This window comes from Microcebus murinus, chromosome 11 (genome assembly GCF_040939455.1).
Source record: "Microcebus murinus isolate Inina chromosome 11, M.murinus_Inina_mat1.0, whole genome shotgun sequence".
NCBI lineage: Eukaryota > Metazoa > Chordata > Mammalia > Primates > Cheirogaleidae > Microcebus > Microcebus murinus.
The window spans coordinates 55636047-55648764 of NC_134114.1; the positions used below are offsets into that span (position 1 = coordinate 55636047).

The following is a 12718-nucleotide window of genomic DNA, read 5'->3' on the forward strand; positions in this document are numbered from 1 at the left end:
CAAAAATAATTGAGTATATTACATGACTTCAAGGTATTATCATTTAAATGTACTCATTTATATTTAAATATTTTTATTCTGAAAATAGATTTTAATTTTTTTAAGATCCTTGGTATCAATAAACATCAAAATTGATTTTTTTCCCGTTAAAACTGAAGTTGTATGTAAACAGAATTCTGAAAGAATAAAACTGTGTTAGTAAGCTTACACATGTATAAACATTTTGGTAAAACCAATTGTAAAAAGAGGTCATTCTTAGAAATCTATTCGAAGGCAATGTCCCCATTAAATAAAGAAAGAAAGAAAAAGAAAAATGCTATTGTAAATTCCTAAGGGTCTGCTTCAACATGTTCATCAAACTCAATTTAGGAGCATGCCTAAGAGCAAATATGAAAAAGTTTTTCTTGACTACTTTTAAGAAATTCTGTTAAAAAGGGAAGGAGAAGCCAACAGGAGTGGGGTTTTCTCTTCCCAATTCAGGATGGAAACATATTTTACACAATCCTTGGTTTGAACTGAATATGGCTACATTATCTTCAGAACTAAAAAGAAAAATCCCCTGTATTGAGCTTTGTACTCATAGAAACACTCTCTGAATATTCTGTGTGTCTTTTAGAGTCTGTCAATCATAATTCACAATTACCTTGATTTGTGTTTTACCTGTATCAGAAAGATGACTGGTCTTGCACAGGAGATCTAATTTTCGGTTCCACACACACAGGTCATTCCCACCAGAGAGCCAAACATCTAGTCTCTGAAGAACAGTTAAACACTGCAAAATCGATTTGAAATGTGTATCAGTTTAGAAACTCAAGCATTCACTGTTCAGTGGTTTTAATATGTCCACAAGTTCTTTGAAATCCCTCCCTTCAATAGGTGGAGCTTATGTCTCCTGCCCTTGAATGTGGGCTCTATACGACTAGCTTCTATCATGTGGCAAAAGGGACAGTGTGTGACTTACAAGACTATGTGGCATCCTCCTTGTCCTCTCTTAAACCACTTGCTCTAGGGTAGAGACACTCAAGTGGTCAGGTAGAGAAAGGTCCACATGGCAAGGAACTGAGGGCTCTGGACAACCACAGTCACTAACTTGGCCAAGCATGTAAGTAAGTCTCCTAGCAAGCAATCTCCACCCACAGTCAGGCCTTCCGATGACAGCAGTCTCATGAGAGGCCCTGAGCCAGAACCACCCAGCGAACACTCTATTCCTGACCACAAACACTGTGAGATATTTAAGCCACTAAATTTTAAGGTAATTTGTTACTCAATAATGAATAACACACAATGAATGATTCTGCCACCTTGGAAAAGCTTAAAATAAACTTTTTGAACAAAACTGAAAATATGACCTTAATTTTTTATATTTTTTAAACTAATATCTTCTAATTCTTCTCAATAATTCTGTATGTTTGCAAGACTCAGAAAAGTGAGTGTTTCAAAGACTACAGAAGTCTTTGAAGAACCTTTAATGGTACTTCAAAGGCCACTCCTGTAATAATACTCTCCTCACCCACTGACTCTGGGTGGGAACAAGGGCAAGAGCAAGATAGAAGAAGAAAATAAGAAAAGGAAGAGGTTCCAGTAGTCTTGCCAAGGCTATGAGTAGGGTTGCTTTTAAAACTGATGGATTAAAGAGTTGAAAATAACTGATGAAGTTGAAGTTTATATGTCAATTGGTCCTACCCTGTCTAATCTCTGAATTTTTAATGTCAGTAACTTCATTCCTTTTTATTGCCAAAAAGTATTTCACTGTATAGATATACCACAAAGTGTTTATCCATTCATCAGTTGATGGACATTTAGGTTGTTTCCATTTTTGGCTATTACAATAAATCATGCTGCTTTGAACATTCACATACACATTTTTGTGACGGACTTATGTGACTTCTGTAACAAAATCCATTGGTTAAATTATACACAAGCATATAGTACACAGCACTTTCTTCCCCAGAAACTTTACTAATTTGATATTTAGAACAGCATAGTGCCATGAGGGCTATGAGAAATGCTGCCTTTTAGGGGAAAAAAATCGAACTACCCTGACTACTGACACACAGAAATTCTTTTCACATTAAAAAGAAAAAAGGAAAAAGGGTTAGCTCCAATATGGAAATCAGTTATCCTTAAAGCAAATAAGGAAACATCACATCTTACTAGTATCTTTTCCCAAACTTGCTGACATTAAAAAATGTGGTTTTTTGGGAGGGGGGAGGGGGGCGGGTATATACATACATAATGAGTGAAATGTGTACCATCTGGGGGATGGTCATGATGGAGACTCAGACTTTTGGGGGGAGGGGGGAAATGGGCATTTATTGAAACCTTAAAACCTGTACCCCCATAATATGCTGAAATAAAAAAAATAAAAAAAAAATACCTAAAAAAAAAAAATTGTGGTTTTCTATCTCAGAACATTTAAGGTAATTTCTTATGTAGGAATCACAAGTAACCAAGTCTTATCCATGTTTGTTTCTCTAACCTGTAGCAGAGTTCTTGTCATATAATAAGCCCCAATTAATATTTGTTTGTGACTTGGCACAGTGGCTCACACTGGTACTCCCAGGACTTTGAGAGGCCAAGGCAGGAGGATCACTTGAGGCCAGGAGTTTGAGACCAGCCTGGCCAACACAGAGAGAACTTGTCCCTACACAAAAATTAAAATTAAGCCAAGCCTGGTGGCACATGCCTGTAGGCCTAGCTACAAGGGAGGCTAGGCAGGAGTCTCACTTGTGCCCAGATGTTCGAGGCTGCAGTAAGCTATGATTATGCCGTGCACTCCAGTCTGGGCAACACAGAGAGAGACATTGTCCCCCAAATTAAATTTGTTTGTAAAATAAATGAACCTAACAACAGCAACCAGTTACCCATATAAGATCTTTAATTTTGGAACTTGTATTTATGACCTTAGAGAAGGCAGAGGTCAAGGGATGAATAACTCCATATTTTTAATTCAAAGTATAAAGAAAACAGACCAGCTACTGTTATAGTCAATCTGCAAGTAATATCTCTTCCTAAAAATTACTTACTAAAAATATACCAAATACAACCTTTTACCTTATCTTGCTATAAGGATTATCCCCTGCTCTAATTTCAAATTCAAACATTCTATCACATAATATATACGCAAAAATCTAGCCTTAGAAGAACAAAATGACTGTAGGCGTATGTGAAAAATTTTTAAACCTACAAAAGTAATTTCATTTAACTTATTAAACCATTTTTCTGAGACAAAAACAGATTACCATAAAAATTCATATTTGCTTAAGATTTTACCTTGACAGTAGACTGGAAGCATGATATTCTCTGAACTTGTCTGCCAGTGTTACTATCCCACACCTAAATTTATGTTAAGAAATAATTTTTAAACAGAATTTTAAAATCTTAAGTATAACTTTTCTAATTAACAATTAAATCACAAATGTTAAACATTTAGTTAGAAAATCTTTAAATAAAACATAAAATAGTATTTATACTACCACAAAAATTAATTCATATAGTGAGTCATCAACTTAGTAGAGCAGGCTTATGACCTAAAATAAGTCTGAGATAACTTTTCCTATCAAATTATTTGAAAATGCCAACAGAACGAGTGGTCTGAAGTACTGAATCTTTATAGCCATTAAATATTGCAGCTATTTAAAGTTTATTCTCCAGAATAGACTATCATCTACCATAATCTAATAAACTGAACATCAAGTATTTATGCTAAAAACTATCATGCCCATTAATATTTACTGAAAGCTCCCTGCAATGTGCATGGCATCATTTACTACTGTTATTCTAATTCAAAGAAGACACTAACAGTGTATTATTATTACCTGTATATGTATTTAACATAATTTGAGGGCCTATCATAAAAAGTCCAAAGTTAGTTTAACTTATGGAGCATAATGATTTTCAAACTGATTATACCAATTCCTATGGTAAGAAATACATTTTACATCATGTCTAAAAACACATTTATATACATAATGTATGTTGTAAAAATTGAAACTAATTTCACAAACTAGTTACCACATCCAATGCCTTTTGTTATCTTTTATTATACAAAAGCACCTCAACTTACAATAAGGTTATGTCCCAATAAGCCCATTCATTGTTAAGTGGACAATATCATAAGTTGAAAATGCACTTATTAATACACCTAACCTCTTAAACATCGTAGCTTAGCCTAACCTACCTTAAATGTGCTCAAAACATTTACACTAGCCTACAGTTTGGCAAAATCACCTGGCAACGGAGCGCACTGCACAGCCTCGGCTCTTTACTCTCATAATCTCATGGCTGACTGGGAGCTGCTACTCCTTGCTATTGCTGCCCAATATTGGGAGAGAGTATAGTCCTGCATATCACTAGCCCAGGAAAAGATCAAAATTCAAAATACAGTGTCTATTTAATGCATATTGCTTTGCACCACTGTGAAGTTGAAAAATTTTAAGTTAAATCATCCTAGGTCAGGACTATCTGTCTTCTATTTCATTTTTTAAATGAAGCTAGATATGTTATGAGATTTAGATATTTTATACATATCTCACACCAAACAAACTGCTAGCACATAAAAAATGCTCCCAGTGAGCAGACAATGTTTTCTGGTCTTAAATTTACCGCAATTCTAGTATTAGCACACAGCTTTTCACTTATTTCACTATTTGAAAGCTAAATGTTTACTATTCAGTAACTCGAGCTCTTACGGATATCACTTGACAAAAATAAAAAAATCTACCTTGAGCATTTAATTTAAAAAGTTAGTTAAAACAGGTTCAGTATCCCTTATCCAAATTGCTTGGGACCAGAAGTGTTTCAGATTTTGGATTTTTTCAGATTTTTAGAATATTTGCATAAACATGATGAGCTATCTTGGGAATGGGACACAAGTCTAAACATAAAATTTATTTATGTTTCACGTATACCTTATACACATCACCTGAAGGTAATTTTATACAATATTTTTAGTAATTCTGTGCATGAAAAGAACTTTTGACTGTGACCTGTCACATGAGATCAGCTGTGGAATTTTCCATTTGTGGTGTCATGTTGGCATTCAAAAAATTTTGGATTTTGGATCATTTTAGTTTTCAGATTTTTGGAGTAGGGATGCTCAATCTGTATTGAAGGCCCAAGCAAAGTAAATTTAGAATTCATTTGGGTAAAAGAAAATGCCAAATAAGCAGCCTGGAATTTCTTTTTTTTTTAATCAGAAAAGTTATTCAGCAAAGAAAAAGACTCCATACTATCATTTACAGATATAATTTATACTCATACTGTAAGCTACTAACTTCTGTAGTATAACAGTAATTTTAATAATTACCCCTAAATATTATTGTAGTATCTTAGGAATGGTCTAGTAAAGAGAAATTATTTTAAGTTCTATTTTTGCAGAGATTATTCTGATACTGAAAAAGACAAAAACAGCAAGAACTTTTTTATATATTTGCCTCTACAGAGCAGTAGTAATAAGGTACTGTGACCTAAGCATCTGAGTCAATGTTATGCTATATTGTAATTACACACACACACATAAAAAACGTGTTGTGTGTGTGTGTGTGTGTATACATACATAGTTTATCCCCACTTAAATCTTTTCTTGGCATTTTTTTGACCTATACATAATCTGTTAAGAAACCACTTCAGCTGATAAACTCTCTTAAAGTATGCTATAAATAAGCCTTTGGGGCTTACTTTATAACTTAACATCACTAATGCTTGAAACTGTTTAAACAGAACTTTCAGATAAGCATAGACTTTCTAAAGCTAATCTGATAGCACCTTTTTAAAAAGGTGCTATTATATTTCATATAATAATGAAAGAATGCAGTTACCCATAGCACTTAACTCTGGGCTTCACAAATTCAATTCCTCACATAGATATTAAAGGACTAAATTTGCTTACAGAAAATAAGAAAATATTTTACGAAGGCAGCATCAGAGAGTAGTTCAAAGCTCTGACTTTGCAGTTAGGCTGTTTGCCAGATCTGCCCTACACTAACTGTGGTCTTGAGAAGTTACTTACTCTCTGTGCCTTTACTTTCTCATCTATAAATGAGAATAATTAAAAATTCCTATCTCAAAGGACTATATTAAGGATTAAAGTGGTTGATATATGTAAAACACTTAGAATAATGCCTGGCATATGTAGGCACATTGTAAAACTCTACTACTGCTATTCTATCATAACTTTTTACCTACAAGAATGGGGAAAGGAAGAGGAACTTTACTTTTATAAAATTGTTTTTAAATACAGAATATTAATTTTACACACTGAGCAGATGGTAACTGACTTTTCTGCCAGTCTCAGATGCTCAAAAGGTTGTTTTGGTTTAGGCCATTTGGTTTCTTTTGCTGCACAATGAGGAGAAAAGAAATGTAAATTATTCTCCAGCCCAACTCATCTTTGTTTCCCTAAATTGAAAAGCAAATAGAGATAATAAAATAAGTATTTCCATGCCCATATTCTCCTATTTCTTCCATTTTATACAACTTGATATAACAACAACTGGAAAGAACAGCTTTAGTCATGGGTTCCCATCAATAAGAAGTCTTAACCTGCCATTTCCAGTCTGATACTTTTCAGATGCCTGGTACTTTTCAGAAGTGTCTTATAAGGACAAGAACAAAAGCATTTTTGCTAAAACATGAATGAATAGACAAGCCCCTAGAGGCTACAGACTAATAATGTATGTAATGTCTCCTTGGGTCACTGTAGCTATTTTACTTTCTCCCACATTTAAGGATATAATAACTGTTTTATCAGCAGAGGCTGTTAAGATGAGTTGATTTTTTTCTTCACAAGATTCCAAGGAAGTAAATGTAATAATAGCTGTTATCTTTTGAGTGTGTCCACAGAGTTCCAAAAGTTTTTCTCCTGTCTGAAATACCAATAAAAATGTTAATAAGGCTCATCTTTCACAACTTAAATGATCATAAATGACATTAAGAAGAATCACCATGTAGAAAATACACATAACATTCCATTTAAAATTGCTTATTCAGAACTTATAATTTAGCTTAAGCAATCAAACAGAATCTAAATAAGTACTAAAAGAATAGCCAATTTAATTTTCTAATAGAAAATGCTAATTTTTAGCATATTTTTATAGAAAATTTAAAAGAGTAGTCTTTCCTATGGTTTTAAGAATATAATTCTTTAACAAATCAGTAACTTAACCTGTAAGAAAAAAAATAGGAAGTCCTTATCATTCAAGTATTTGTTATTAAGTCTCTACAGTTATAAGGTTGTGAAAGGAAATAAAAGCACAACAATGTGTGTGAACATAAGTGTGTATCTTTATTTCCATTAATTTATCAACCACTTATAGTCTCCAATCCATCTCTATTTAACACCAACATCTATTCCCACTCATCCAATGTCTTTCTCCATCAGTCTCTGATTTCCCAAGTAGTAAATATACAAGAATACAATGTAAAATACAATGTAAATTACATATCTTTCCAAGATTCCATGATTTCATGAATGTAGTGAAAGTAATGTTTAAAAACTGATTTAATTATAGGTAAGCCATTGAAAAATAAGGATCTGACAGAGTCAGACCAGATAACAATCTAAAATAAGTGTGAGAGGAAGAGAAATGCTTCAAAAGAGAATTATTTGAGTAACAAAGGATCAGGAAGAGAGACCCTAAAGAAACTTGGTGAGGCCTTAAATATGTTTTTAAAAAACATGCCTTTTGTTATATTACTATTAACATCAAACATAAGACAAATGTTATATTATGCTATCATACAATGCTGAAAGAAAAATTGTGCCTCTCCCCAAAATCAACACTTGATTCATTTTGGCAGTCAGTGCATAGGTCAGTAAAATTAAAATTTTTATTTTCATAATTTGGCATTTCTCAGGAAAAAATCTTAATAAAAAAACTTTCCCTCTTTATTATGAAATATTGATCCCTATTTTAAATGGATTTATCGCAAATAGCCCTTTTCAAGTATTAGTCTCAAATAATTATATTAATATGCAAATATATCCCCAGATAGTATTTATGAATATATACTCAACTATACTGTCATATCTTTATTACACAATCCACATATAATCAATACACACCTGAGCATTCCACACAATTACAATTCCATCATCACCAGCAGACGCAAATCTGGTTAAAAAAATAAAAAAGGATAAAAAAAATCAATGGTAACATTTAATTGCTAAGATTAAGAACGAGCAGAACTTATTAGTGGTACTTTGACTAATATTAATGAAAACTAAGTTCCTTAAGCTAATTTAACAAGTATTTATAGAATATCTTCTAGATTCTATGCTATGTACTAAGGATTCAAAGAAAAATAAGACATTTACAGGGTTACAAAGAATAACCTGCTAGAAATGTAAAAATTAGGGAGAAACACAGATGATTTTAAATCCTTCCTTGCTTTAAAATTCTATTATTTTAAGAAATCCTTGACGTAAATGAAATGAAACCAAGCTGAGGAGTGGCTTCAGTGATAGGAAGTGATATTCCAAGGTAGAATGGTATCATGTCCTTAGATAAATTCTTTATTTCTATTATTTCTCTATAGAGATATTTTAACTCTATCATTTAAACTCAAGATCTCTCCTTTGCTCATCTTGGCTCCTTGGTCCCTCCTTAGTCTCTCCACATGAATGCTATGTTCTCAGTTTGGAACATTTGGGATTTTTTTGTCATTCTTTTTTTTTTTTATTTTTTTTGTTTCGGCATATTATGGGGGTACAGATTTTAAGGTTTCAATAAATGCCCTTTCCCCCCTCCCCCCACAAGTCTGATTTTCCAGCATGACCATCCCTCAGATGGTGGACATGTCACTCATTATGTATGTATATACCCGACCCCCTCCCCTCTCCCCCTCCCCAATACCCTATTACTGTAGTACCTATGTGTCCACTTAGGTGCTACTCAGTTAATACCAGTTTGCTGGTGAGTATATGTGGTGCTTGTTTTTCCATTCTTGGGATACTTCACTTAGTAGTATGGGTTCCAGCTCTAACCAGGAAAATATAAAATGTGCTATATCACCATTGTTTCTTAGAGCTGAATAGTACTCCATGGTATACATATACCACATTTTATTAATCCATTCTTGGATTGATGGGCACTTGGGCTGTTTCCACAGCCTTGCAATTATGAATTGTGCTGCTTTTGTCATTCTTTAGTGAAGATGCTTGAAATGCACAGAGGTTAAGGTAAATGTGTTCTATGGCATGCAGAAAGAACTGTGATAAACTCTGCGGTAGCTTATCTCTCCTATTCACCTCCCATTCTCTATGCACAGAAGAACAGTCATCTATATTCTGTAGAGTGGAAGATATCCTAGACACAAACATTATCAAGAGAAATAATTTGTCATATAGGATGATTTGTCATAGTGACTACATTATAGTAAAAGCAAGAAAGCACTGCTCTTAAGCAGTAACCCAACACAGTGGTATACAATAATCACATTTTAATCATGTGAATTTATTTATAATATAGTACACAATTTTGTAAAATATTTTTAATGGCTCAGAATTGATTCAAATTATCCCCATAATATCACTTTTATTCATTTGAATTCAGGTTTGTTTTTGAACATGGTATGGTTGGTTCAGAGCCAACTCTGAACAGCATATTACTGGCTCCTTATAGTTAATAACCATTAATAAATTATGTTCCACTAATAGCTGTGACATTCAGAAAATCGGTTGTACTTCCCTGGAAGATTGTTAATGGGTTTCACAAAATCTGGGTATGCCTTGGACGTCTTAATTCAAGTAAACACTGGCCATACATTATCATTTGGGAAAAGTAGAGAACTGATACATTAGGACATAGAAATCACTTTGTTCCTATGAAAGCAACTGTTCCAATGGATTTTACTCCTATAAAATCTCACTACTTTAGTCATGTAAAACTTTCCTTGACATTTCAAACTGAGCTTCAAGTTCAAATTTCTCATGCTCAATTTCAAAGTCCCTTATTTAACTGTGATGGTTACTAGCTTGAACAATCCCCATATTTAGTCCCTCGTTTCAAACCCTTGATTACATTACTGTTAGAGCCAAGAGCTTATCTCAGAAATGTGAAATTTATCAAATACAGTCTAACAAAGTTTGTTAATAATTTTTTAATACAGACCTACATGCTTCCTAATTGAAAGGACCTGTAAAGCTGCTTAACCAGCTAGAAACCATAGTTATTTTTAAATCCATGACTATCATTCATTCTTATTTTAAAAATAAAGTAAGATAAAATATGCTAGAAGTAAATCTTTAATAGCTTATGTTTCTGGGCCTACTGATTTCTTTTTACTTGTATAGTGATGGCAGGGAGGGCAGGACTCAAGGTTTTAAGTTTTCTTTGGTATAAAACATCAATTTCTATTAATTCTCTAAACCTCGTATAATTACTTTTCTCCCATTTAGAATACTGCAGGTTTAAAATACAGACTTTTTTTCTAACCCTGATTTTTAACTTCTCATTATTGTTTTATCATGTTTGAATCTCATGAGTTCACAATGAGAGTTGATTGAACAGTTGAGAGTTTAGAAATGAGATACAGAGCATTTTACTTCAAACCTTATTTCAGTCCATAGTGAACAAAAAGTTAAATCTAAACAATGCTTGGTAGTAAATGCATGAAATCACAGCAAATGTTTTATTGCTCAGAGGTCAGTTACCCACTTGGCAGATTATCCAGGCCTTCAATTTTACATACATTCTTATTGCTGCTTTTTTTTTTTTTTCATTTTAGTATTTATCACTACCTCCGTTAAAGAGGAAACATAAAGCTTTAAAACCAAGCTATATGACTTCACTACATGTTAGTAACTCTCATAAAATAACAAAGAATAATTAACCATCCTGCTACAATGGATAACTAAAAACTAGCTATATCAGTTTATCTTAAACCAAATCCTAGTCAGTCAAGGACACACTCAGCCATCTCAAAATCAGAAATGAAAATTCAACCTAATAATTCCTAATTGTAAGATATACTATAACTACTGGAAAGAAGTAATCAACTATAAAAAAAAGGAGTATTTAAAATGTCATTAGGTTTAAGTGATTCAATGGTATACTGCCATAACATTTTTTAATTTTATGAAAACACTGAATCAATAGAATGCAAAGACTTAAGCATAAAGATAAGATTTTGAGAGAAATACTTCCTTACTGATTAGCACAAAATGTAATTAGTGCAATTCCATGCCAGGTGTTAGGGAGATGCCAAAACAAATTACGTGTGGTTCTTGCCTTAAGGTCTTAAAAGTTAATGACTATTTAGAAATGTACTGTATTTTATGAAATCTAAGATGTCATCAATTGTAAGATACTCTATAATTTCATGTACCATTAAGGAAAAAATGCTGCCAATTTTAACTAAAAGACACAATTATATGTGTCCAAATGTTAGAGATGTTAAAATGGGTAAAACATGCTTCTTAAAATCAATTAAATATAGTAATTATCATATTTATTGAGCTTTATAATATAGTACTTCCTAGTCTAATGAATCTCTATCAATGACAGGCTTAAAGTGTTAAAGAGGGCCGGCGAGGTGGCTCATGCCTGTAATCCTAGCACTCTGGCAGGCCAAGGCGGGAGGATTGTTTGAGCTCAGGAGTTTGAGATCAACCTGAGCAAGAGCGAGATCCTGTCTATACCAAAAAAAAAAATAGAAAGAAATCAGGGGGACAACTAAAAATATATAGAAAAAAAATTAGCCAGGCATGGTGGCGCATGCCTGTAGTCCCAGCTACTTGGGAGGCTGAGGCAGTAGGATTGCTTGAGCCCAGGAGTTTGAGGTTACTGTGAGTGGGGATGATGCCACAGTACTCTGGCTTGAGAAACAGAGTGAGACTCTGTCTCAAAAAAAATAAATAAATAAAAAATAAAATATTAAAGAAATGCTTGTTGAATGAATAAGCAAACATTTAAGTGTTACAAGGGCTCTGTGAAATAGATGTATTAATGTAACCTCTTTTCCTCTTATAATTATTAATGTATCAATATATTATCACAACAAAAATAGAAATTTGAAAAACTTTAAACCCAGAATCCTACCACCCAAAAATAAATTCCTTTATTTTTTTTCATGTCCCTGTCCAATTCTGATGCATATCCTTCAAATTTTCTTAACTTGAAACCAAGTCTTTAAAAATACTCTTTGAGACTACACAATTAAATGACTATGTAAAAATACATGCATGAAAAACAAGTTTAACAAGGTGAAGAATGGTTTAATGAAGACCTATAGAAGACCTAGAATTTTTTATCCTCTCCTCCCCTAATTATGAGAACTAAATTTATTGTGGTCAATGATTCACTCATTCATTCAAGATACACTTATTAAGCACTAACTATATATTAAGCACTAACTATATATATGCTTAATCCTGAGAATAAAGATCAGCAAGAGATGGTTCTTGCCCTTTAAGAATTCGCAGTCTAATACTATGAAGTGGTACTATAAGATGAATTCATTAAGCATTCTTACTTATAACCATTTCAGTTTATAAAAATGATTCCTTCTAAACACCTTCTCTTAAACATCTCAGAGAAAGTACTCTCTCTTGCCAACTGTGGGCTGAAAGTACAGCAAAGCTTCATAAAAATTTTTATAAAATAAAATGTTTTCACAAATAATTCCTATGTGAATTACCTAAATGATCATTTAAGAGTTCTTACTTGGCCAGGCGCAATGGTTCACTCACGCCTGTAATCCTAGCACTCTGGGAGGC

General features: G+C 33.0%; 1 protein-coding gene across 5 annotated transcripts in view; it reads right to left on the reverse strand.

Annotated features, from left to right (window-relative positions):
• Positions 1-12718, reverse strand: part of WDR41 (WD repeat domain 41) — a 153681-nt gene that overhangs the window by 51136 nt on the left and 89827 nt on the right. For all 5 annotated transcript variants that reach the window (XR_012921697.1, XR_012921696.1, XM_012738336.2 and 2 more), the window contains 4 exons: positions 8066-8114; positions 6735-6866; positions 3274-3336; positions 661-772 (listed from right to left, as the gene is read on the reverse strand). Coding sequence is in view for 3 of the 5 variants with exons in the window: in XM_012738336.2 (XP_012593790.1) it covers positions 661-772; positions 3274-3336; positions 6735-6866; positions 8066-8114 (356 nt within the window). In the remaining 2 variants the exon portion in view is untranslated. The remainder of the gene's footprint in view (positions 1-660; positions 773-3273; positions 3337-6734; positions 6867-8065; positions 8115-12718) is intronic.